Source organism: Haliaeetus leucocephalus, unplaced genomic scaffold (assembly GCF_000737465.1).
Source record: "Haliaeetus leucocephalus isolate CR32 unplaced genomic scaffold, Haliaeetus_leucocephalus-4.0 Scaffold656, whole genome shotgun sequence".
NCBI lineage: Eukaryota > Metazoa > Chordata > Aves > Accipitriformes > Accipitridae > Haliaeetus > Haliaeetus leucocephalus.
In genome coordinates this window covers 8,926,173-8,953,536 of record NW_010973092.1, presented here as the reverse complement: position 1 = coordinate 8,953,536, position 27,364 = coordinate 8,926,173, and the positions used below count along the sequence as shown (strand labels likewise).

General features: G+C 42.5%; 1 protein-coding gene across 1 annotated transcript; it reads left to right on the top strand.

Annotated features, from left to right (window-relative positions):
• On the top strand, positions 1-25,415 carry LOC104839092 (T-cell immunoglobulin and mucin domain-containing protein 4-like). Its single transcript, XM_010579213.1, has 16 exons — positions 1-49; positions 2,043-2,387; positions 3,004-3,054; positions 4,936-5,015; positions 5,277-5,333; positions 6,096-6,210; positions 6,832-6,871; positions 7,256-7,330; positions 12,622-12,812; positions 16,795-17,139; positions 18,271-18,768; positions 19,738-19,827; positions 22,993-23,039; positions 23,660-23,744; positions 24,222-24,252; positions 25,343-25,415. The coding sequence occupies exons 1-16, from the start codon at positions 1-3 to the stop codon at positions 25,413-25,415; spliced, it is 2,172 nt and encodes a 723-aa protein (XP_010577515.1).
• Positions 25,416-27,364: the final 1,949 nt, after the last annotated feature.

Here is a 27,364-nt window from a genome sequence, read left to right as displayed (position 1 = left end):
ATGTCATCTTACTTCTGCATGAACTGGATTCTTCTGATCCTCTTTACAGGTAACTGAGTGGGCCTAAATGAATAGGTGGAGGCGGATGGAGCTAACACACATCAATGTTTCTGAGGGTTGCAGAGAGAGAGATTTTACATTACAACAGGAAGAGTGGCTACATGGCACAGAAACTGCAGCTTTGTGTTACGAATAGAACTTTGTCACAGTGGCTCAATAGTCTTCTGATGGCCTTATCTCCTTTTTAAAACAAAATCATGTTGAGGGTATGATGGTTTTAAATATGCTGATTCTTGGGCTGTCTGCTAGTCTTATCAGTGAATGATCTTTTGCGTTTTTTTAGATAATGAACATCTGAGATGAGCACTTTAAATCATTTTAGAAAAGATGTAAAACAAGGATATTTCACTTCAACATGCTTTGTGAAGATGAATGCTTAGGAAGGCATGGAAAAGGTCAACTGTGGCTCCTGGTGTTTTTTAGCCAATGGGAAATTTTATTGGGACAAATTGGTAATTTCTCCTTTTTTATTCTGAGAAAGCAGTGCTTCTAGGAAAATATTGTTAAAGGCAATAGCACTGTAAACAACAGGTTGCAGAGTGGTACTAGTATAGGCAGATAGACATTAAAAATTTGGTGGTAGAATATGTTCAGTAGAAAGAAAGGGATATTGCAGATATTATTTCCTCTAGTTCTTTATAAAGCCTTTTATGATGTGATTCATTTAGAGCTTGCTTTTTTTATATTCAATAAAATACATTCTTTTCAGAGATTAGTTTCTAGTATGCTATTGTGGCAAAGTTTCTGAATGAAGACTTATTTTTAACTATAATAGCTTAGGTTGGGAAAATGACTGAGCTGAGCTGGGGAGAACAGCTTTTTCACAAGGGACAATTGCAATCAAGCCGTACAGTTGGCGGACCTGCCTCGGGGAGCTCCCTTCCTAATTATAGAGTGGGCTAGACTTTTAATAGAGATAATTTGTTGCCTGTACTTGCTGCAGAGAATTCTATCCCTGAAATGTTAATACGGATAGATCGAAGTATTTACACGTGTGGTCCCACGTTACTGAATTTTATAAGAAATGTGTAGTGGTAAGTATATGGCAAACAGTTTTCTCTGAAGTACAAGCAGACAGAATGCGCACCTCAGGAGCCCCACTGTGTATGTAACCTGTTAGAAGAAGGTGGTTACAGGATGGCTATGAGTGGACCACCAGAGCACAAATTATTTTGGCTGGCACTTAATACAGCTTTTATTAAAACCCTCCTAAAGGGAATATTGACTGGAGTGGTCTGAATACAGCAAAAGAAATTATCTCACTGTGACGAATGGGCTACTGGCTGCTGGGTCTCGCTGTTTTGACTTGAATAGCGTGACACAGCCTTCTGGAAACATGAAAAATGACTTTTAATGGGAACCTAACAAGTTAGAAACTGCATAAGAATGAGGGAAGAAAATAAGGTTGTGAAAAAAAGAGGGTATAAAATTTCTCAAAAAGCTCTGAAAAATCTCTTCTGATAAGAGTAGGCAAAATCTGTCATTAGGCAAGAAAAAAGGAAACGTGTTCAGAAGTGATTATTCTGATGAAACCTGTGATTGATTTAGTGGCTTTTCACTGAAAGGGAGGAAGTTTCCCACAATGGTTATAATGAAAGTCAATGTCTTACTGTTCCCCTGTGTGTGGCTTGGATTAAATCTGAACTAAGGAAAAAATAAAGAGCTAACAGACTGGATATGGCTAAAGAGAAGCCACCAAGTTGTGCAGATCCAAATTCTGTTCTCTCTTCACCTCTCTGCCTACATGCAGAGACTGCAGAAAGTGTGTTTTATTTCTTTCTCTGGCTAGAGACACATTCTGAACAAACCACTGGCCCGATCATTATCCCTCACTTCATCAGTCCTGCTGGGATTCACATCTATTTGTGGAAAACCTGATCCAGCCATGCCTGGTGGTGTTTGCAAGATGGCAGGTATCAAGTCATGCAAGATGTGCTTGCATGCACTGTGCTCAACACTGACATTTGTCTTTTTGTCCACAGGCCCCACAGTATCGGGATCACTTGTGAAAGGAAGGGTTGGCCAGAATATCACTGTGCCCTGCTCTTACACTGTTAATAGGATACAAGACATTACATCGATGTGCTGGGGTCGTGACAGCTGCCCTGTTTCAAAATGTTATCGGACCATTATCTGGACAGACGGATGGAAGGTGACAGAGCGGTACAACAGCAGGTATATGTTGAAAGGGAACCTGCTAAGGGGCGACGTGTCCCTCACGATCGTGAACGCCGAGGAAGCAGACAGTGGGATATACTGCTGCCGCGTGGAGATCGCAGGGTGGTTCAATGATCAGACGAGTAATCACAAGGTTGTGATAGAGAAAGGTGAGTGCAGAGGTGCTCTCTCGTGTCAGTACTATTGTGGTAAACCTGCTGCTGAGTCTGGATTTCAAAGCTTGTGGTGGAAACGATTTCTATAATCATCCATAGGACTGATCTTTAGGACTTTGCAGGTCTGTTATTAGTGCTGTTTAAATTAAGCTGTCTTTGGCCTTGTTGTAATCCCAGTGCAATCACTGCAATTAAAAAAGGACATGGTGCTTTGTTTCATGGTGCCCAGCACTACTGCGCTTTCTTAGAAGCACTATTTGAAGAATTTGAGAGAAAGGGCAGCATAGGGTACTTAATTCATAGAAAGTGTTATACTTGACCCTTTTCATAGAAAACAGCACTTCATTTTCCCTGCTTGATTCCAGAGGAAAGTCCAGGGACACAAAATTAGTATAGATGATTTTTTTAAATCAACTCTTCCTTTGATTTTTATTTTTTTCGCTTGTTTGTAAAACGCATGATAATATATGGAACAAGTGGCTGACATGTACTTGTGTGGCTGATGCTAGCAAAGTTTTATTATAGAAATGCTTTCTCTTTTTCACTACATAAATGCACACTAAGGTTAATTATAACGTATGTTGGTTTTGTTTTATTTTTTTAACATCAGCTAGGATCTCTACTGCAAGTCCTCACACTTACACCTCTGAACAGACCTCAGGTAACTTTTATCCAAGTATTAATCTCAATAGCATATATAGGCTATATTGCAAATGGGGATCTTAGGAAGGAAATAAAATGATAGATGATAGAAATGTCTTGGCTAAAATTTACTAAACATTACCATAGAACCAGAGATCAGAACTTGGATTTAAAATCTGCCTGACAGTATATAGAGAGCCCAGCAGAAGGAACATGTATACTTGGGAGGAAGTTTTCTTGCAGGTGTTATCCTTAAGTAGATGTTTTATTGGTGCTGCAAGTATTGTTTTTTCTTGTGGCTGTTGTTTTGGTATGTTGTTTTGTTTGTGGTATAAAATCTCACCTCATCTTCAGGAAATGCATCCCATGAATAGTAGAACACAAATTTTTAGGAGTTGGGTGTGCCCACTACTTAATAAATTTATTTGTTGCTCTATAACATAGAACTGTTTTACTAGGCTAGCTCAAAAGTGCATCTGATTCAGGATACTATCTCAGTAGCAGTCAACAGCAGATGATTAAGGATGGTGGTAGAAATGGGGCAGTAATTTTGTGATACAGTGCCAAAGTATTCATCTACCCTGGTATGATTTGTGTCTTGGAGGCTGCCCACATCCTCTGTAGCCTATGCATATGTAGTAATGTGAGCCCTTCATTGTAGTGGAAGGGACAGTCAACAACTATTCTTCACTTGGTTTCTCCATTCCACTCACAAGTTTATAGACTTCTATTGTATACCCACTCAGCTGCATCTTTCTCAGTCTGAAAAAGATAACTTTAATTTCCAGTGCACAAGAGAGAGCTCATAGTGTAACAATAGCTTGTTCTCCAGATTTTGAAAGAAAAGTCAGGGATGCCATTTGTATTTCTCCCTCCATTTCAGATATTTCCAGTTAAGCAACTCTAAAATGTTACCACAGTTGCATTTCCTTTTTGGAAGAAGAAGTGAAAACTTTCTCAGCCTGTTTCTGTTCTAGTTGCAAATAACATAGCTTCCAATCTTAGAACTCATGGGTTTTCTTAACCCTGTGACGTCTTCCTTTGCTGCTGGTGGAGTAACTTTTCAGATTACAAGTTAATATGTGGGTGTTCACACAGAGGGAGACTGCAAAAGGCAGGTGGTCATGTGCCTCTGATATAGGAGTGCTCCAGCATCTCCAATGGAAGAGAACAGTGAAGCAAATGATCCTGTCCTCTTCAAAGTAAAGCTTCGGGGAGAAGGGTAACAATTTAAAATGTCAAAGGAACCAGCTGGTGTTGTCATAATGTGAACAGGAGATTTTGTTTTCAGAAGGGTTGTATATCATCTGACAACACATGGAGAAACTGAGACTGATGATATGGAAGACATAAGTTTGTAGGTCGGAAGTTTAAGTATTGCAAACAGCTTTGCTCTGGGAAATTACCTCAAAATATACTGCAGGTCCTTACACAAATATATCACGTTTTGGTCAGTCTGTTTATTGTATAGCTGTCTGGGACTTTAAAAGTTATCACTTTCTTTCTCCAGCTCTGCACCACTTGCACTTTCAAGGCCCTGAGCTAACCTTAATCGGTTTTCCTCAGATAACCTAAGTTTGCGTTAAGCATCCACTGCTGCTGCTTTGCTCCAAAACCAGATGCCTGCCTTGGTAACTCCTTCCTTCCAGGCCCTGTGTTGGTATAGCAGCAAGAGCTAAGTGTTTCCTGGAAGGAATTCAAAGCTCTGAAAAGGGCAGCAGAGGCTGCAATATTTAGAGTTTTGTGCTGAAGGTACCAACCTCTTTATGATATGCAGAGCTGAGACTCCTGATAGAGAGATACTTAAGTTTGGCACTCCCAAGTCAGCAGTACAAAGTCCTCTCTGTCAAGGCAGAATGGTTCTCTGTGCAAGTGATGCATTTGTCTTGCCTTTGCTCAGCTCAAGGGAGCACCAGTGAATCATCCTTTACCATCACAAGAACGTGGCCGTCGGTTTCTGCTTCGGAAGCTCCTCAGACCGTAAGCATCTCTGTTGTGCTATAGCATACCTAGACAAAGTGGGTAGACCTGAGAGGTTATTGGGTCATCCTTACAGTTCACTTGTACTGCTTTAGTTTGATTGCAAAAGAATATTTTTTTTTGTGGTCTGCATGTTTAGTGCTTATGAAAGAATGCTTATGTGCTCATTATTAAAGGAGGGGGGGAAAACCTGCTTTGCATGCATAAAGTACTTCCTACTAATGCAGGAAGAGCGTTAGCAACATCTGTGTTGCCTTTCAGGCCTCTGGTCCCTGCTCAAGCACCTCAGACTGCTCGGATGTAACTGCAAACGTGCAGGTATGGCAGGGTAAGGGGACGAGTTGAAACTGGACCACCTGACAGCACAGGGATGCTCTGCACTCCCTCTGCAATGCGCTTCAAACAGGCAGCTCTGTGTCTGTTCTGCTGAGTCCTCCAGCACATATTGCAGGGTGACAGGCAGCAACATCACCCAAATTTTGTTAGGAAGACAAGACAGCCAAGGTAGCCTTTCGGAAGGCCTGCTGTGACGTACTACAAGGCAGTATGTGCTGTGAGCTTCCATACTGCTGCATGTGCAGAATGAATGTCAAGGACCATCCTGCGCTTCAGCATCTTTCCAGGCCTGAGTTCCTAATGAGAGGTTAGATGTCCAATGGCTGACTTCAGAAAGAAGTTTTGGCTAAATAAAGACCACTGCAAGGAGGAGGCGTGTTTACTTTTTGGTATAAAGCCTTGAATAACTACTGAGTAAGCTGACAAAAAGGTGGGAGGGTGTGACATCAGGAGATACTTTAATCATAAAAAATAAAATATTCACCAAATACTATTAAACCTGAACAAATGGGATTTGCAATAACTTCAGGTTCTTTGACAATCTCAAAGTAATGTGTTTAACAGCATGGTTCATGCAACTGTTGCAGTGATTCTGCTTGCAACTAGTCCTGTATCTCAAATTAGGCTCTTGCTCTCAAGTGTACTTTTACTGCAGGCTTGCAAAACACACAAATTTGCCTTTTGGTACCGTGTGGGCTTCTTGCTCTCAATGCCACTAATGCTCATCTGTTTTGTTTTTGACAGAATGTGTCTGTATCGCTTCCCAGTCAGCAGTATTCAGAAAACAGCCTATACATCGGGATTGGTTTATGTGCAGTACTTCTAGCCATCCTTATTTTGGCTCTGTTCCTCGCTAGACGTAAGTACTTTTCATGGGTGGTTATTCAAGGATTGGTCATGTACGTCTGATCACAGCTGTGCCAGATGCCACGTCTTCCGCTTCAGGGAAGCGAGCTAAGGTCTCCGGATGGCCTCACTCTGCCCTGCGCTGGGGTTGCTTGCTCAGCTCCCCCCCTTAGCCTCGGGGGCACAGAACAGCAAGGCACGAACGTGGCCTCGTCATTTTATGTCTCGGACTCCTCAGCAACCAGTCGAGCTGGGGTCCGGTGAGGAGATGTGTGATACGAGCCCGCCTCTCCTGCCCCACTCATTTCCTCCTAGCCATTCCTCGGTTGCCATGTTGTCCCAGTCCTTCCCAATGATAATGGGAGGGGCACTGGTTTCATATAACTGTATGCAATATTTTTTCTATGTGCCAGACTTTCTGCATAGAGCCTTTTGGTCAGACCAAGACGTATGAATTAGATCTCATGGAAATAATGGGGATTTCCTATATACTGAAAACATTTGTTTAAAGTTCCTTTATTTAGTTTCTTACACTTGAATTTTCTTTTTGAACCCACTACTTTACTTCTAATGGTTTAAACAAAATCATGTTTTCTGTCTTTTTTTCTTTATTTTCATTCTTGATGGTCCTTAGAATATTTATACAATACGAAGAAGACGGGTGACTTTGCAAAGTAAGTGTTCTGTTTATGCTTTAGCTAATAGGACAAACTAGGTTGCAGAAAGAAAGTGTTGTCAGAATGCTTCAGCATATACTTTGACTTTTTTTAAAAATTCAAGTTAATAGGAAACATTGCAAAAAGAAATTAATAAATCCTGCTACTTATTAGTTAGTAAGCAAAAAATGAGTATAATTGTCAGGTCATTGCATTGGGGAGCATGCAAACTTCAAGTGTGGGTTGTCTCATAAGTGGAAAAATGATTCATTATCAGTCATGTTTAAGTGTTTTAGCATATTTTATATTTTTCCAGTGAGGTGGTTGGTTTAGCTATCTGCTTGTCTGTGTTTCTATTGTCAGTTTTTTGTTTAACAGCATGGTTTTTACTCTTTTGTGCAGCTTTGTTGCATTTTGGAGGCCAGAAGCTGCAGGGAACCATAGTGCCCTGGAAGATGAGATCCATGCAGAGGAAAACATTTATATAATACACTAAGGACTATATGCATGCTTGCCTTTGTCATCTCTGGGACATTAAATAGTTTGCAAAATGTTAGCTGCTCCCTCTGCTCAGCAGATAAATGTGACTGGACTACTGAAGCATTATTCACATCATTCTAATAAAACAAATAAAAGCTACACTTCTAATTAAAAACTTTTATCAGCCTGTTCCAGAAACAGAAACCCTACTGGCTTGAATGGAAATTTCCAGAATCCACTTATCAAACCCTAAAGAAAGTTACCATTATATTTATTATCTGCTTCAAATTGTCTCTTCCTTTTTGGAAAAAAAGAGGAAGTGTCAGAATAGCTACTCAATCTCTAAAGGAAAACCACACAAGTTTTTTAAAAACTTGACTTTACTGTGTACTGTATCTGCCAGCTACAACAGAGTTCATGCCATCAGAGGGCAGAAATAATCTCATAGCTGCCATCACAAAGATGACACATGGAAAAACTTGGTAGTGTTAGTATTTCAATATACATTTAGTGGAATTTTCATTAAGGTCGGGTATAACCAGTCCTGGTAACAGCTCAGTAATGCACTGTATTAATTGCTCTCCACCCACAGTTAAATCTGGAGGAGCTATTGATGCTCAACCTGTCATGGGATGTCCTCAGAGCCTACAGGATCAGTAATTCAATGTGCGGAATATTCACAGCTTGTTTTCAGAGAACCTTGACTAAGTGCATTTTCCTTTGCAAAATATGTCATCTTTCTTCTTTGTGGCTTTCTCCTTGGGCATGCCTATGCTTTGAGAAGTCCTCAGTGCGGAAAGTCTTACTTCCAGGCCTCTAAAACAACTGAACAAAAAATATCTACTTTGCAAAGTTAATTAAATTCTCACTTTTCTTAGCTTGTGGAAAAGTCATGGACATTGCACACAATATTGGCTGAAAGTTTGCCCTGCCTTTACACCCCTCTAGATACCAAATGACTCACATGTCTTATGCTGAATTTGTTTGATGGCTTTTAGCTCATAAATGTAGTTTATGTAGGAGTATCTGTGGCCTAGTGCCTTTCCTCCACTGCTCCTCAGTTAGACCTGGGTCTCAGCTTTTATTCTCTGCAACACTAAACTTTGGTTTACTTAAAGAAATGGAGGCAGCCACGTGAGGATGAATCAACGCTTCATGCGTAGTTGAGCAATAGACACAACATGCCCAAATCAGCTTTAAGTGGAAGGCTAATTTTCCCCAATTGTTTTTAAGAGTGCATTTTTAAACAGAGGCTGGGGAATTCCTGAAAGAGCAGAAAAGTAGTACAAGCAGGAGAGAGACCAACTCTTAGCAAATACTGGTCAGTACAAATTTTGCCCTGAAGCTCATCCCAAGCAGCAATGTGGAACACCTAGAGGAGACATTGCTGACATGGGGAAGACTTGCGGATTTACCGCAAACTTTCTATCATTGAGTTCCTAATTTTCAAGGGAGTCATGTGAAGAACAAAGCTGTATTATCCAATGAGGCGTAAAGGACTAATAATAAAATCAGTAGGTATTTATGTTAACAGCTGAGACACTTGGGACCACAGTCTGGTTGTGCTTTAAGGGGAGCTGGGGTCAGTGGAGCAGTTACCCATCCTTCCCCTAGCTGGTAGAGATGGGAGGGCTTGAGCAGTTTGGGGAGGGGAGTGTTTTCCCCCAGGAGTCCTGGAGAGCCTGGCTAAGGTGGGATACTGCTGGTGAGTGTGCTTGCAAAGGCTCACAAAGGAGGGAAAGGCTCCTCATCCTGTAGAGGAAGGAAGAAACGGAAAGCAAGTTGGGATAGGTGACCCTGGTGTGCTTTGTGTTTTCGCTTGTGCCCTGTGTTGTCTTGGGGCTGTCTGTCGGAGCAGACCTAAAGGGTTGAAAACGTGGAGGTGAATTCCTGGTTGACTGAAGAGCTCGGTGTGGGAGCACAGGATTAGGTGATCACTGATCCCTAGGCCAGGAAAGGCAGTGGAGGAAACCAGCTCTGCTGTTTTCTGTGTTCATGTCACGTGTTGACTTGTGGAAGGTACCGAAACTAGAAAGAACCTGCTAGGGTTAGACTGTATTTTTGTATTTAACTATTAATAGCAATTACTAAATTAAAATGACTGACCACACTGCAGACACTGCTTGCTTTCTGCCTGGCTTAGCATGTGGCTGCTGTGGGTTCTAGTCCATGACCGGAGCTGGAGGAAGTCTGATCTGGTCTCTGAACTAGATCTCAGAAAACATCTTCAGCAGTTTCTGCTTTCTGGAATTTTACCAAATCAGTCTCTGCTGGAATCAGACAAGCGTGGGGTTTCCAAACTTACCTGGTTCCAACCACTCATGCTCTTAAGGAGTTTGAAGACCATCCCTGAAGACTGCTAATCATGAAAACTGCTTGCCCATAAGGATTTTTTTTCTTAATATTACAGACTAATTCTTATATCAGAGAGTTTTCATGCAAAATAAGGTTCTAGAATATCTGATAACCAGAATCTCTATTAAAGTTTCCTTTCTGCTGTGCAGTTAGTTGGTAAACAGACTCTGCAAAGGTTGTGTGGAGCAAGAACTTTGTCTTGGATATGCAGTATAATACATGCAAATACATGCAGGCAGAAGCTCCCTGTACTTTTTCATTACTTCCACTTATGTCAGTGGATCTTGGAAGAGGCATTTCAAAATGAGCCCCAGAGTTGTGCAGGTGGTACTTGGAGCCTGTTCACCCATTAGGAGATTATCCAGCTGCACACAAACTGGCAGCACATTGAGTGTGATATGGCTAACTAACGAGCTGCAAACTGATTTTTTTTTGAGACAGTTCTCTGCCTTTCCTTTTCTGCCTGCAAGAAGCCACTAGATAGCAGTACAGAAGCAGAAAGCAAGTTACATTTTTCTGGTTCTTCCCAGCACACTTGGATTTTGGGTGATGTTTCTCAATTCACTCTGCTGCATTTAGCCCAGTCTTGCTAAAGAAACAAAGCTTACATGATGCTGTGTTCATTCTCTTCCTTCCCTAGTCACCTGCAACATACTGACCAATTCTGTTTTGACAAGCTTCATGGAAATTCGTAGCTGGATAAAGATCCAAATTTGTGCCCCAGGTGGGATTCAGCTGCTCCTTGCACTGGCATCAGCTGGGCATGGGCTTGAAGCCACTGCTTAATAGTGAGCGATGAGAGACAAAGGACAAACTGGGATCATTGCAGGGAAAAAGTCTTCAGGATATTGGACACATCAGGTTTCATTAGTTCTGTTCACAGAACAGCTGGGGCCGTGTGTACTTGGCATTGTATGAACTGTACCTGGTAGAATACAGCAAATTAGATATTTTACTGATTGCTGGTTAACCTACCTTATAATGTTGACAATAAGACGCTGCTCTATTGTTGTGTCTATCCCCAGTGGTTGCTGTTTATGCTGCACTGAAGCATGTGAAGGTACAGATCAGCATTGCAGCATCACTGATTCAGAATAAACTCAGAATAGTTCTCTGAGTTTCACGGTGCCTGAATCTGCCACTAAGTTGGGTACAGGAGCATCAGTTGGCTACATGCCGGAGAAAGAACCAGGCACCCTGGCTTTGCTGGAGCCTGGTCTATTGGGGATCTACTTCTTGCTAGTGCAACATAGTGGTGGTGTGAGGGATGAGGATGCTAATGAGAGGTAGCCTCCTACTCCAATGCACTACTGAGTCCAACAGGTCTGCAAGCACAAGAGTCCTTCTCTGATGCTGTGTTGGGGTGGATATTGAACAACTAATCCCTCCCCAACCTTCCTGTGCTACCCAAGATTTTGTAGACCTATTCCCGGTAGGTTATCTCTTTTCCAGGCTAACTTATCATGGACTACCATCTAATCCTCCTGTGGAAGCTCTTCCATACTTTCCACCATTCTTTTTGCCCTTCCTGGAATCCTTTTTGGATCTAACGTATGCTTTGAGGGGACTAGAACTATACATAGGATCCAAGGTAGATTTGTACAGTGGTGTATTGCTGTCTTCTGCTTTGTTTCCTATTGCTTTATTAATAACTGCTAAAATTTGATTGGCCTTTTTTAATGCTAAAAAGCAGAGGGGTGACATTTTCATGGGCTTGACTACTCAGGATAAGCCCAAAATCTCCTCTCTGAGGGGGTAATGTCTGGTTAAAGCCCATCATTTTATCATTTGAACTTGGAATTTTTTCTCCCCTTTGCACACAGTTTTGTCTGCCTGCAATTCTTCATTCCTGACCTTAATGCCCTGAATTACTTTTGCTTTATTACTCATTTCCAGAGAAGAACTTTCAGATAACTTCTTTATCAATTGGCCAGGAAGAGTAAAAAAAAAAGTCAGAAAGATTAAAAAGTATTTCTTGGAGTTGGTGTTGCAGATTTTTGGGAAGGATTTATTTTTTCAGGAAAACATTTGTGAGTGTCTCTGCAAGACTGTCTTTACGAATAGAAAATATGAATCTGGTGAAAGAAAGAGGAGGGTCTTCAAGCAGAAGGCAGAATCAGGGGAAATGAAGGGATTAAGAAAATGTAAGTGAAGACAAAGTCAGAGGTGGAGACTAAGCCAAATACTTAGGAGTGTAAGAGCACAGAGCTTGTTCTTGCTGCTCAGCACCACAGAACAGTAATGGGCCTTAAGAGTTCCATGGAAAGGCAAAACAAATAGTACATTGAAATCTCTGGTGGTAGTACCATGCTGAGCGTCTTGGAAGAGGAAGGAGAATGGGATAGGATAGAATGGGATAGGATAGACTAGTTCGGTTGGAAGGGACCTACAATGATCACCTAGTCCAACTGCCTGACCACTGGGCTGACCAAAAGTTAAAGCATGTTATTAAGGGCGTTGTCCAAATGTCTCTTAAGCACTGACAGGCTTGGGGCATCGACCACCTCTCTAGGAAGCCTGTTCCAGTGTTTGACCACCCTCTCGGTAAAGAAATGCTTCCAAATGTCCAGTCTAAACCTCCCCTGGTGCAGCTTTGAACCATTCCCGTATGTCCTATCGCTGGATACCAGGAAGAAGGGATCAGCACGTCCCTTTCCATGTCCACTTCTCAGGAAGCTGTAGAGAGCAACGAGGTCACCCCTCAGCTGCCTTTTCTCCAAACTAGACAAACTCAGAGTTCTCAGCCGCTCCTTGTCGGACATCCCTTCCAGCCCTTTCACCAGCTTTGTTGCCCACCTCTGGACACGTTCAAGGACCTTAATATCCTTCTTAAATTGTGGGGCCCAGAACTGCACACAATTCTTAAAGTGAGGCCGCACCATTGCTAAATACAGCAGGAGAATTACCTCTTTTGACTGGCTTCTGTCCGGAAGCGTAGGAAAGAAGCAGTTGTGGTACATAAAATCTGGAAATGGAGAAACGAGACTTCAGTGGCGCTCACTCAGCATCTCTGGAAAGCGTAAGATCCAGTTTTCTCTCCTTCCACTCGCTGCCCTGGAGTCTCCATCAGCTAAAATGTCCCATTTTGTGCTGTTTCACTGGATTATGATACAGATCCTTATAGGTGAGTCTTCACCTGCTTTTTGTGTGCTTGCTCAGTAAACAAAAATTTTATAAAATTAAGAAGAGCGACACTTGTTTTGTGAAAACAAAACAGTGAAAAAGGTCATAATTATATACAGAACTTTCTTAACTTACTGAGTTAATACTGATCAAGAATTTTTTTTTTTTCTTTTTAAAAATGTATGTGGTTTCCTCTGTGTATGGGCTTGGTTAATTCTCTTGTCCCCACAAATTAACTAATTTCTTTACTACTGTTAAATGTGTACTTCTGGCTTTGCTGCTTCATCTGTCTCTCTACCACACTACAGTGCTGACACAGCCCAAGCTAGGGAATTGAAATACTGAGAGAGTAATGAATGTATATATGTGATAAAGAAAAGATTTTCTGAAACTCTGAGGGCTGTCTGCTGCTATAAATTGAGTATGGAAAAGCACAGCTGGAGATTCTTCTCCTTTTACTCCCAAATGTTCATCTCAGCCATCTAAAATCTGAATCCTAAAAGAGATAGAAGTCAAAGAAGAGTAACTTGGGAGACTGGGTCTTGCAAGCGTGGTTGGCATCGGCTACATTTCTGCATGCGCATTTAAGTATCAGCAATGCAGTTTCCAAATTGCCTGAGGTGGCTCAGGAATGTGGGTTCACCCACTTTCAGTGGGGCATGAGTTCCTAATGGGAGCTGTGCTTTTAAATCACTTAAGCATTTCAGGAAATTCTGTCTCAGGTGGCTAAATATTAATTGGCTAACCTCTGCCAGGATGAAATATTATGTATAACATCTAGAACAACTGCAGTGTTCTTAAACTGGTCTGAAAAGTAGTGGAAAAGTTTGCTCAGTGGCGAGATACACTGAGGGACAAGAGGTGATCCATGCCCTGTTCAAGCAAGGTAACACAACCTCCACGGTGTCTGCTGCACAAGCGGAGCTTTGCCAACGCTTTGCTGTATTTTTTGTCTTTTGCCAGTCTCAGCAGAAGAAACAGGAGGTCTCTTTCCTTGCTATATCTTCAGCCTCAAAATAAATTGGAGGTACTTGCCTCCATTTGGTCTTATTTTCAAAAACTTTCTTATATGCAGAGCTACTGAAGGGTGAGACTGGCTGTTTTGTTACCTTCTCTTTAACTTGGCTCCGTCCTGAGAATGGGTAGTCTTGAGGCTCAGGAAACCAGCAGAGCGGTCAGTTAAATGCATCTTTTCTGTTTATCAGTCATTTTCTCTGCAATTTCATCAGTACAGAATCTTCAAGAAGAAGTAAAAAAAAAATAATAAATAAATAGGATTGATAGGGAAAAGATACCAAGTATCTTCTACAAAGAAGGAAAATTATTCCAGAAATAGATCAAGAAAAAAAAAATTATTTTTTGGCCAGCTGTCTTTGCTGGAGGATGTACGTCTTTGTCCATCCAATGGCCAGTCTACAGGAGAGAAGACCACTACAACAGCAACTATTGGAGTTACTGCTTAATACCAACTGTCACTGAGGGTTGGTTCAAGAGAGAGTATATATAAATATGTGTATATCTGCATGATCTGAACAATTATGAATAGCTCTTTCTATTTTGGAAGATATATTAAACATCTGGAGTCCATTTCTCCCTCACTTGGATTAAGGATTTAGAGTGGCAAACCTCACTGACTTCAGTGGGACTACCCAGGCATAGCTGATGCTCAGGGTGCCTTGGGTCAAATCTGGATGCTTAATCTGCCACGAGCAAGGGTAGGATTCCTCCCACAGTGAGACTAGCACAATATAACAGTCTCAGGAACCTCTTAATTTCAAAGACTTGTTCATTCAGTGCTATTTACTAGTTCTTTTGGAAAATGTATCTGTGGAAGAGGCTGCAACTGAGAAGAAAGTTATTTAGTCCTTGCAGAAGTTCATACTGTTGAATCAAGGCTGTTGTGGTATTGAAGCTTTCCATACCAACCTACAGGGCAGGCAGATGTTAGCAACATTAGCTTCACATAAATTAAAAGAGGATTTGAAACTGCAAAACCTATAACTTTCTAGCACAATACTGGTGGGAAACTGCACTGGAGACAATCTGGTGCCTTTTGTCTTCCCTCTTCTTCCTTCTATTATTTACTTATTTATTTAATAAGTTCAGAGCTCTGCTTCTTTCAAAGAGAAAAGCAGGTAAATTTTCATTTGTTAAAGGATTGCTTAATGAAGCTGCCTTTGTGCTGTGCAGCACTGGGATGAAATAAGATTAGAAGATGAGCCCATTTTGCCTCAAGCAGCAGTGACCTTAACACCAGGAACAGTTCAAGCTGGTTGTGGTTTTGCACATATCTTTGTTGGGGTGACTTGAAAATATGTGTTAACCTGCTCAGTGACTAATGCCCTGCTCCTCTAGGGATACTTTCAAGGTCAACTGGATGAACCGTTTTGTTCTGTCGTTACAGAAAGAGGCTGTTTTCTTTGTTTGTTTTGCTGTAACAAGGCAAATGAACCTACCCTTTCCAAGGACTAAAACAAGCAGCCATCTTGCAAAGCCTTATCCTGTATTCAGGAATTCATTTTTTGGCACATTTCTACCTTCATTTCACTGCAAAAGCTTCTGCCCTTCACACCATATTGCATGTTGTTTTGTCTGCCTCTACTCTTTTAGCATTTGGAGCTGTGGAAACCTGAACGAGTTGGCTTACCTTGCCAATGGGATAAGCAATAATGAAGCTGAAATGTCATCCCAATAACAAGTCATGAGGCAGCCTGCCACAGACTAAAACCTCACCTGGGGAATAGTCCATTAAAGACAAAACAAAAGAGACATGGACACAGTTGGAAGCATCTGTTTGCTATCTGGGAGTCATGCCAAAAAGAAAAGGCATTCAAACAGCTGGCAAAATAGAAATGTTTGGCAAGCCAGGGCCAAAGCTGGTGATAATAGCAGCAACTGCTGTAAGTCCTCTTTGGGGTAAGCAAGCTGGCCATGAGATGTCAGATCTGCAGGATGATCCTCTTGGTGCAGCAGAGAACCAGATCTGGATGCTCCCCAGGTCCCCGAGTTCCTGCTCCACCATATGTAAATGATAACATGGGGAAAAAAGGCAACAACGTAGGAGGACCGACACAGACTAGATGAATGTAAACCAGAAAAGATTTGTTCCTGTATGGGAACCTTTTTTGTATAGTGCCTTTCATGAAGAAGAAAACCCTTTTAGGTCAACCTGGGAACTGCATAGGCAGTTAAAAGGGAGCAGTATGTAGCAAAGATTCAAACCAGATGCTAAGGTGGGTGTTGGCTGTAAACACCAAGTAAAGCTGGTTATTAAGAGTAAAAGCACAAGGACAGCATGCCTATGCTCTTTTTAACATCAGTATAATGCTAGCAGTTAAAACATCTACGTATACAGTGCTCTGAAAAGTAAGTGGGATAGTTGACAGGACTTGCTCAGAAACAGAAAAAGCAGTGCCCTTTCTGAGAACAGGTTCCCATAGACAGATCCCACTGCTCTGCCAGCTTAATTAGGCCCTAATTTCATACATGAATAGGTATTTTGGACCCTGCTATTGAGACTGTCAGTGAAAGGAAACTGTGACAGCATTTCCTTTTTGAAGGAGATGATGGTGAACTGAGAAAACCAGATGTGTTTCACACCAGGTTTCTGAACAAATTTCAAATGGTCTCTTAGGAGAGGAGATGGGATGGGAGCGGAGTTCCCAAACTCCATTTGCAGAGGTCTATTCCGCACTTGGGCTGCCAGTGACAGACCTCAGCTTTGCTCACCACATCTTTGATGTGAGCGATGTATTTTGTGAGCAGCCCTCCAGCAGCAGGGCAATGTCTGCGAGCTCCTGGCTGTCACCTGTAGTGCCCCGGGGCCGTTAGCTGCACCAGGCTTCAGGAGAAGGCACAGGGGATCCGTAACTGTGCCCTCCCTGCAGGCAGGAGTGTTTCTTTTCCTGCCTCATTGTGTTGCATAGGTAGAGTCATGCATCGGAGACTGCCAACGCTCATCTTTCCTTGTTCTTCCTCCACAGCGCACACCGCATCCGAAGCCGTTGTTAGAGGAGTAATAGGGCAACCTGTTCAGTTGCCTTGCTTCTACCAGGTGTCACGACAGAAGGACATCTCCGATATGTGCTGGGGCAGAGGTCCCTGCCCAAATTCAAAGTGCAGTAATAAAATTTTGCACACCACTGGGAATAGGGTGACGTTCAGAAAATCTCAGAGATACAGTCTCCGGGGCTATATTTCCTATGGAGATGTGTCTCTCACGATTGGGAAAGTGAAGGCAGAAGATGCAGGTATATACTGCTGCCGCGTAGAGATCCCAGGTTGGTTCAATGACATCAAAAGGAACATGCGGCTGGAGGTGGTCAGAGGTGAGTTTGGGGGCCTTCATGATACAGCCAACAGGGAGAAAACTCTTACTGGACAGGAGTTGAAAATTGGAGTCTACATGTGCTTTCTTTGTTTGTTTGCTTTGGCAAAAAAGTGTTTTTCCTAAATTATGTGGTTTTCAAGGGTGGTCTGCAACCAGTTGTCAATTTGAATCACGTTCAATGAGCAGTTTTGAAGAGAAAATAGTAACTTTTACCCTATTTTTGCCTTTCAAATGAAATATTTAATTTCTCATTGTATATCTATATTTGATGTCTTGAAAGATGATGGAATTAAAAAAGGGCTTTATCATTTGAAAAGCCCTTGGAATGAAATTCAGTTTTTCATCTGGGGTGAACCCCAATGCCAAAAAGGCTTTCATTTGGTTCACGTCATAAGGAGACCCACGTGTTTAGAAATTTTGTCTCGGAGCCTTAAAGGACTTTTTCCCCTTCCTCACTTTATCCTGCAGCTCAGCAAAATAATAGGGTCTTACAAAGTTGAGAAGAAGCTGAAAAGCATTGCAAAGCACAGGAAAAGTTATGGTACCCACCCTCCACACTGCAGAAAGATAATTTTTTTTTACTTTTACAGGGTGCTCAGGAATGCAATTGGTGCTGATGTACACAGCACTCTTGTATGCTTGTTGTAAGCTATGTAACGGGGCAAGGGGGGAATGCTGCAATCCCATGTCTATCCCTGAGTTTGAGGGCAACAGAGTTCATAAACAAGGACTGGTTGAAAAGATTAGCAAGAAGGTGGTAGCTGAAAATCGAGCCATTTTATTTATTTTATTTTTAGGAGGACATTGAAAAGCAAAATCACAAAGTTTGCAAGTTTTGGGGTTCTACTATACAAGGTTCTGGCCCTTCCATTTCTGTAAGAGGGTCAAGGAGGGGTTGTTTGAAACCTACTGAAAAAAAAGAAAAGCAAATCTGTAAATCTGAGAATTACTCTGGCTGGGGCGTGTTTTCTGCTAATTAAACAACCTTTTTAAATAGCAACTCTCCCACCTTCATTCTCAGTATTTTATCAGCTAGGTAATTTTCATTCATTTCTGTGTTGGCTTTACTTAGGGTCAGTTGTGAATGCTCTGATCTAGCTTTTCTCTTGGCTATGTTTTTTCCATGCAGCCCCTCCAGTGATGACAACCACCACAAGAAAGGCTCCTGTTTCCCCCAAACATTTTAGAAAAACAACTCTTGCTCCCAAAGCAACCTCTGATCATCAAACAACAGCAGAGACTGCTGTCCTCCTGACAACCACCATCCCCAAAGCAACAACTGAAACCAGTGATCATCAAACAACAGCAGAGACTGCTGTCCTCCTGACAACCACCATCCCCAAAGCAACAACTGAAACCAGTGATCATCAAACAACAGCAGAGACTGCTGTCCTCCTGACAACCACCGTCCCCGAAGCAACAATTGCAACCACCGAGTCTCCAGCAGTAATTACACTGGAGACCATTGATCCCCCAACATTTGCTGTCACAGAAAATTATACTATTCCAGCAACTGTGAAGACAACCAGTGCTCTCCCAGATTTTCCAACTGATTTCCAAGAAGCTGACATGAAGACTGAAGACGACGATGTGTTCTGCACAGCAGAGTCTGTCCCTCTTCCTGGAGGTACAAAGGGTAACCAGCACCAATCCTTTCCTTTTTCTGTGTAGCAGAGATGGTTTGTGTTAGCCTGTCTCTGGCATCATAGAGACTCTCTAGATACTTATATTTGTATCTGGGAAGTTTTCTCTGAGATGCCTATAGGTCTGTCTCAGTAGGTGTAAGGAAACACAGGTCAAATGTTGTGGATGATGCCAAACCCGGGTGAATGGCCAAGATAACAGAGGGTCAGGCTTGCATTTAGAGGAGTTTTAACAGGCTGGAGAAATAACGTGACGGAAACCTCATGATGTACAACGGAAATAAATGCAAAGTCCTGCACCTGGGATGGAGTAAGAGAGATTCACTCAACTATGCACTGATTTTTTTCTTGATTTGGGAAAGACAATTGAAACGGTCTGCTGAAAAGGTTAGTTTAGAGCATTTTCTGCATGAGCAATCAAGTCAGTGAGAATTCAAAACATGCTTAAAATTGAGTACTTACATTGTCATCCCATATGAAGGCTGCTGTTATTATTAATATTTAGTTGATCAGAGTGACCTATTATTATCCTAACCATTCCTAGGTTGCTACTTATCCACATCCGTAACTTATTTTCCACAGATTGATGTCTGCACACAAGGCTGGTTTTTGTACATTTTGGGGGTCTTCTATCACTTGGAGTTCTTTGCGACCTGAACCTCTGAGGACAGCTTTTCTGTATCATCTCCTGTCTTCCAGCCCTAACGATGTCCCCAGTTAAACTTGGAAACAATTAATTACATCCACAGCTGAGCAGTTAAAACATGTGAACACTGGCCATGCTAGTAAAGTACATCAGTTATCTGGGTAGGATGAGCTGCAGACATGAAAACCAAGATGCAGATTTTCACCTCTTAGCTGCAGATGCAGAATTGTGCAAGCAATTCTGAATGCCATATGAAGACCCTCCTAATCAGTGATCTTTATGAGCATTACTTTTTACTTTGTTTCAGTGACTACCAAATTGCCAAGTACACTTCCGACTGCAGAGGGAACTAAAAGTGCTCACACTTCTCTCACGGTGGAAGGCATGCCAACTACAGGTGAGTAGGATAATGTTGCGAGGTCAGAAGTTGCACGTTCAAAGAAATGAAGAAGTTGTCATAAGCAAAAGGGTTGCCCGTTCTTAAGAGTGTACTGATAGCTATTGCATCTGGAAGTAAGAGGTGTCTGGGGTCCACACAGAAATTGTTTGAGATCAGGATGTAACAACAGCTGAGAAAAACATGTTTTTAAGCCTCTAAAGGAAGTAGACTTTGAGTCACTCACTACTGTTGGGTATCTCAGGTCTGCGAGAAGTTAAAAACTGGTCTTTGTCACCACCCAAGCTGAATCCTCAGATATCTGATTTGTCATCACTGTGAGTTCATTGAGCTTTCCATTTTAAATCCTCCCTGAGTGTTGTGAGCCTTGAACCTCACTGAGTGTATTCAGCCAGATGTGGCTGCAGGCTCACATCTCCAGTGCCTAACATGTGTCCTTGGTCATGATGGAAAGCAGCAGGCATTTACCACAAATATCAGTCAGTTCTTCAAGAGAGAAGGAACTGGTATACAAAATTCTACCATGTCTGGGAAATGAACAAACTTACATGAAGATTGCACTTTATGTCTCTCAGTCAAGTATAAAAGTAGAATGGCTCAAGTTACTCAATTGTGATAGCCTGCTCACCAGATGTCCTCAAACGAGGACTTGAAAAAAGGAAAGCTAAAATTCAAGGATGACATGTCATATTTGGCTGTTAAGAGAGTCCTTTAGTTTCAAGTAGTGCCAAGAATCTCTTCTTTCTTAAAAACACAGTATTTAGATTTTTGCAGGTCTTCTTTTGCTAGACTTAGAGACTTACAACAGAAATAGAGTTTAGGAAACTGTTGCTTTATGCCCCAGAGAGGGCTCACGGAAGAGACTAAACTGGTCTCTTGAGCATTTGTGAGGGTTTCTCATCCCTGTTTCACTTGTCATCTTTCTGATAGAGTTCTGGATAATGCCTATATTCTGCCATTGTAAACAGGAAGTTTTGCAAAGAGTCTTACCTCTGGGATTCTGGGGGCAACTTAAGTTGTGATTGTGGGGTAGAAAGAGCTATCACAAAAGCAATAACAGCAGAAAAATATACTGTGCTTATGTGACTCATGTACACTCCCACCCATGCAAAAACTTGTGTCATGCTATTTCTGAGAGCCAAACCGTCATAATGTGTGAAAACATTGCAGCATAAATGAGCACTGTCTAGTAAGAGCCATAAGCCAAGTTAAGTTCTTGACTCAGTCTCCTTTTACTCTGTGAAATAATGCACTAAATGGACCAACTTCAGCCTTATTGTAATGTAAGGGAAGGCTAATTTGTTGCTGAACTCTGTGTTGATGTTAGCACAGTGGCTGGAAGAGAAACCTATGGTTGAGAGAGCCCTCCATCTCCAAGCACGATTCTTGGCAGATAGGTTGAGTTAGCTGGGGTGGTTGGTTCCTGCTGATCAGGCTCTGATTTAGTTTCTCTTCTGCCTTCACCTGCTTTTCCCCAGCAACAACCCCTCCAGCAGCAACCACGCTTCAGACCCCAGAGAGAACCCTTGCTCCTCCAGGTATGGAAAGTAAGAAGCAATAGTCGTTCCCATCAGCCAGGCTGTGGCATGCTTCCAGAAAGTTTAATTTTGACTTGTGGGACATGTATGTTGGAGGGAGATATGCACTTCTTGTGTATTTGGGGGTAGTTCTGCTGAACTTCCCTGTCCTGCCCTGCCCTGCCCTTCCCCATAAAACAGGCATACAGCAACATGCAATGTTCACGTATCCCTGGGATTTTTAGCCCTTGCTAGAGTTTTATTACCTATATTTGTTTAGCTGTAGTGCTTATTAGCCATAATCTCTTTTCTACTTTAGTGCAAATTTCTAGCTACGGTTGCATGTGTATGAGCTACCTGTGCCCTGTCCATGTCTGTTAAAATGCAAGCACATTATTTGGTATGTGGAGACAAATCAACTCAGCTCTCATAGAGAGCTGATCAGAACTGAGGAATTTGGGGAAGATTAGGTTATTCACTGAATAACATACTCTGAAAAGTTAAAAGTAGAAAAAAGCAATTTTTTTTCTCTAATGGGATTATTTGTGACCACCTGATCACCCCCATCAGCATGTGACATTCTGGGTGTCTCATGCATATAAAGTTTCCTTTGGCTGTGGTCTTCAGCACCGCAAGTGTGTTACACAGAGATGCCTCGACAACTGACTCATCTGGTCCTTGGTACATTTTGCTCAGATGGAGGATCTATGGTTGCTCTCTTGTTACACCTCTGAAAGCACTACTCATCACAGTCTTTCTATACATTAGGGCATGACCTAAGGCATAGGAGCTTTCCTGTCACAGGATGCAAGCTGAGGTTTTGATTCACTAAACTGAGTGACTCTTCTGTTTTTAAGATGCTGCTAAACATTGGGCGCTTCCTGTGACAGATCAAGTGCTCCAAATACTTAAATATTTCAGTACTTTGTAGCATGAGGTCCTGATGAGCTAAGGCCCAAGCCTAGATTAACTTTTTGTGACTTTAAATTCACTAGCAAAAGTAAGAGAGTAGGATCATAGAATAACAGCAGAAAAGTTTGCTGCAAGGGTTCTTGAGCATTCATTTAATTCGCCCCTATTTCCAAAGCTTAGAAAGCTAGAACTGAATTATTCTTAATATCCCTAGATAGAAAAAAAATGCATTATCTTCATAGAGCTTTCCTAAAACTGTGGTAAGTTATCTGAATGTAAGGAAGTTCCCTGTGGTTTTCAGTACTAACGCAGCCTGCAAAACCTGCGATCACACTTAAGTCTGACCACAGTTCAACTGAGGCAGTTCCTCCACTTAGACTTGTACCCTGTTTACCACCTCTGCTCTCTATGACATCTTGTAATGCTTACAGAATTGAAAACTCTTTCACAGCAGACTGGTTTCTACTGTCTTGCTTCATGGGCTCTCCCTGGGAAGCCTCCTCTTTCCTTGATGAAGACTGACATTTCCCAATGACTGCCTGACAGACCATTTGTGGCGGAAACAGATTGTTCCCTTTTGGTTGCAAGGTGCTTTTTTTCTCCTACTCAGGGCCAGACTTTGCCCTCCTCGTTCCATGAGAGTTCATTACTCCTTGACTAAAGCAGTGACAACCACAGTGGCCCTCACTCCTTCAGGTGACTGTGCCAGTAATAATTTCAATCTCTTTTATTTCAGCGAGTTCAGACAGCAATGCTGAGAAACGTGATGTTAACAGAGATAAGGTAAAACTTCCTCTAAGTTTCAAGAAGCCAGAAGGACAGCAGGACATGCTAGTGATTTTCGATATATTCATACTAAAGGGCCAGTGTTTGCAAAGAGTAGCTTGAACTTTTGTTTAGAAGCTCAGGAACCATCTAGTCATCTTTCCAGTGGATAGAGCCAAAGTCTGTGACCATCCCATCTGGCTTGGACACTTCAGAAAAACCTCATCCCCCTGACGCCCCTGTAGGAGAGGCAAAGGTAGCATCCTAGTGTGGCCAAGCAAAAGGCAACTTAGGAGGGTTGTTATGCTTCCCTGTCTCTAACTGAGAGAAGGATGAGGGTGACTAAGCTCCTACTTTAGACATCTTATTAAGACGTTCATGTTAAGTGGGACAAATCTAGGCTCAAATGCTTCAGAGGAAGATTTATTAAATACTTAACGTAATTCGTGTTGTTTATCATGATCAACCTGATGTGTCTTCTCCATACTTTGTAGAGGCAAGCTCAGAAAAGCATTGTGAACTCCAGCCCAATGCAGATATTTCAGAGCTCTTAGCCGCCAGGGCAACGCACTCCTGCGTGAATAGGTCTGAAGTAAACAGGTCTAAAGCCTTTTCAGTTTTTCTTTTCTCCCTTCCAGTTTCCCAGCTATGCCATCCTCATTGCCTGTCTCCTAGCGGTGTCCATTCTTTTCATATTGATGCTCTCGTTGTTGTTTTGGAAACGTAAGTATCCCTAAGCACATAATTGATTAACGTTTCTAATGCTGGCCTAGTGCAGATGTCCTTCTGTATCTCTGGTTAATCTTCTGGTAAATCTGCCGTGGCCCTGTGACAGCACTCTGTTCATTTTATGGGGGTTGCTGTCCTTACTCCAGGACTGTGTCACCACGAGGAGACCAGGGAGCATGAGTTGGTGGGGATGCAGAGGAGGAAGCCTGTGCAAAGAACCTGTTCACTCACTTGTTGCAGGTCTGGCTCATCTTGTTGGCTCTTGCTTTATAGTAAAGTGGTCCCATAGATTCCTGGAATTGCTCCTGACAGACATTGGTGTAACTTAAATCAGAATGAGATCCTTTCTTTTCTGCTTAGCCCACAGAAATTTTGCAACTTACTATCTTTGCTTCTGAACTCATTTGACTGATTCATTAGAATTGCAGATTCCTTTTTGCCATTGTGACATTAACATTATTTTGCTTCTAGGTAAACACACAAAGAAGTTTATGATTAAAAGGTAATCCATTTTGTAATTTCTTTTAAAAGTTCCAATGTAATTTTTCTTAGAGGCAGGAAGGTATTGGCCACTGATTCTAATGGTGTAGTATTGGCTTGTGGTGCTGACTACCAAAGTTGTATTATGAGCAAGCTTCAGATAATTTCACCCTAGAAAATCAAACAGTGGTTCATGGATACTGCTGCTGTGGACTGATGAACAGACATCCAGAGCACTGGAGAACTTCGGCAACTGGTACTCACTGTTATGTAGCAACCCAGCTTAAGGAAGTACCTAATCTGCTTTATTCTTTGATCAAGTACCAGAGCATAACCCTGGTGGGGGTATTTTAAAGAAATGAAGAGACAAATGGTTATGATGATCAACTGACAAAATGATTGCTCAGAAAGGGATCAGGGATTTATGGACAGTCCTCCATGGAGTGGTAATTCATGCCAATACACAAAGAATGGGCCCCATGAAGGGCACACTGCAGCAGTGTGGCAAACCAAGCTTTCCACCGCTAGATAAATCTTGCAGCTCTCATGGGGCCACTGCACCTTCTCACACACTCTTTGGGTCACGCTGAGGTATCTGAGGTGATCACTGAGGTGATTGCTTTGAGGCAGACATGAAATAGGAAAGTATGGTGAGTCACTTTGTGCGGGTGGTACTGAAAAATTCATGTCTTCTGGCTTATCTTCAGAAAAGGATTTTCTCTAGACACACCACAGGATAGTCCAGTGAAGTATCATCCCTTTGCCAAAGACCAATAATTTTTTCAATGGTAGATGGTCTCCCACTGCATACCCCACATAGGAGATAAGGCTTGGGGGCCAAGGAGGGACTGTTTTCTAATCCCATGGTGGTTATCCTACAGCTGCCATTATGAGATCTGAACAGCCCTTTCCTATCCATTAGAAGAATGTAAGCAAGGTAAATACTTCAGTGGTGCAATGCTTACTTCTTACACCAGAGAAGTCAGTGGACTCAGTAGCTTCTGGTCTCCATTTCAATGGGAATTTGTTGATGTGACAAATAAAAGACAGGATGCTCTGAAGCAGCAATGTGCTTTTGCCCCATCCATAGTGATCTATGCTTCTCACTACAGCCTTGGACGAGCGGAAGACCTTGAAAAAGTTTTTAGTGGCGCTGAAGGAGAAAACAGCGTTTTTTCCCTATGAAGAGCTCCTACATCATCGTAGATGCCAAGGAAAATGAAGAGGGCCTGTTTCATGCTGCATTGAGAGATGCTTATGAGCCCTCAAAATACCAATGGGTGTAAACCAAAGGCCAACGCTTCAACTGTGAAAATTTAAAATCTTTGTGCAAATTTTGCCATGTCACCTTTAAAATGCAGTGCATGAAGAAGCTTCTTTGAGAAGGTGCTTTATGCATTATTCATAGGTGTTTCTGGCATCTGCCTTCTTACTAATACCATGTTACAGAACTGAATCTGCTTTCCTCCATTTTTACTAATGCACTTCCTTGAATACAACTTATACTGTGAGGAACAGAAGAGAGAAGAAAACATAGAATGCTGCCTAACTTCAAATTGCCAAAAAAAAAGAAAAAGAAAAAAAATCAGCAAATACAGTTCTTATTGCTTTTATATAATCAAGAGAAAAATTAAGCCACAAGAATGCTGCGAGTATAAATCAAAAAAGCAGATTACTTAAGGAGTACCAATGCTGCCTGTGATTCAGCATGTTTGAACGACCCTTGGAGAGTATGTTAATAAACTTTGTAATTTACCACTAGCAATTGTATTTTTTATGCCACATCCTAAGGCATTTGAACAGGAGTTAGTTATTCCCCAGGTGTTGAAATGACTGGTGTGCTGTCTCAGCTCTCCAAAGAAGTTGTGCAGCATTTCCAGAGGTGGGAAAATTCCCAGAAGACCAACCTGTAGGGAAATTTTTCTATCCTGCTGGCATAAACCCCCATACCACTCATTTGTAAATCCATGTCTCCCCCAGTGATGTGCAAAAGGGATCCCCAGTCGTTTGTTTGGAGTTGCCTTTTTGTCCTCACGACAACGACCTGCAAAACCCAGCACCTCTCGTGGTGGAGTCTGCTCAGCAATGCAGACCTGCACCATCCAGCCCCGGGGTGCTTCATTTGGGCACCCAGCACCCAGTCACAGGTTAGCATAGTGCTGTCTGGCTGGGTTTTGTGTGGATGAGACTGGGCTGCCCAGTCCCACGAGTGCTGCCCATTTATCTTTTAGAGAAGCTGCAGGTGAGAAGCACAACACAGAGCGCAGCCACATCTTGGAAACTTGGCCGTCCCTCCAGGTGCCCATGGGAGGTGGGTGAAGCCACCTCAGTGTTTCTGAGTAGTGTAGGTAAAACCCCTGTGATTTCCATGGAGAGGCTCTGGGGACACTAAAAACAGTGAAGAAGAGATGAAGGGTGGCATTCACCTGCTGCTGCTTCTGGTGGGACAGAAGGGCTGTGGGGGAGAACATTGCTGCTGCTGGGGACAGAATTTGTCCCCAGTCCTTCTCCGCAGCAACAAGCTGCCCCCAAACTCCTACCCCATCCTCAGGGACACCGCCAGGACCTGCCATCCCTGTTCCCAGGACTTTGGCGTCACAGAGCTGACAAGCAGGCTGTGGCTGTTTAACGGCTCAGACGTATCCCTGTGTCGTGCTTAGGGCTGACCCTGAGGATGAGGATGGTTTGGACACTGTGGACCGCATGGGCACGTGTGTGGTTAGCACAGGGGGGTCAGCTCAGCTCCACGCTGTGGACCTTGGCTTGGCCCTGGGCTGCCTGAGCAGGAGACAGGGCTGCCGGCAGCACAGAGCAGTCCAGGGAAGTCCGAAATCCTCCCTGTTATCCTCAAGCCCTGTAAATGCTGCCATAGTGATAGCTCTGGAGCACTGACCTTGTCTTCTACCCAGCTGGGAAAACTGGAGCCTTTGAGTGGCTGCGGGGCAGATCAGCAATGCACGGCAGAGCAAAGCCCATCATTTCACCATGCTAATTGCACCCTTTCTGAGGGGGCTTTTGGTTGTGTTTCAGCTGGCTTGAGATTTAGGCTTTAAAAACTAGACTGAGTCAGTAACCAGCCGGGGGGCATTAGTGAAGTGGGACTGGCCATGGAGGCTGGGGGATCATCTATGGGG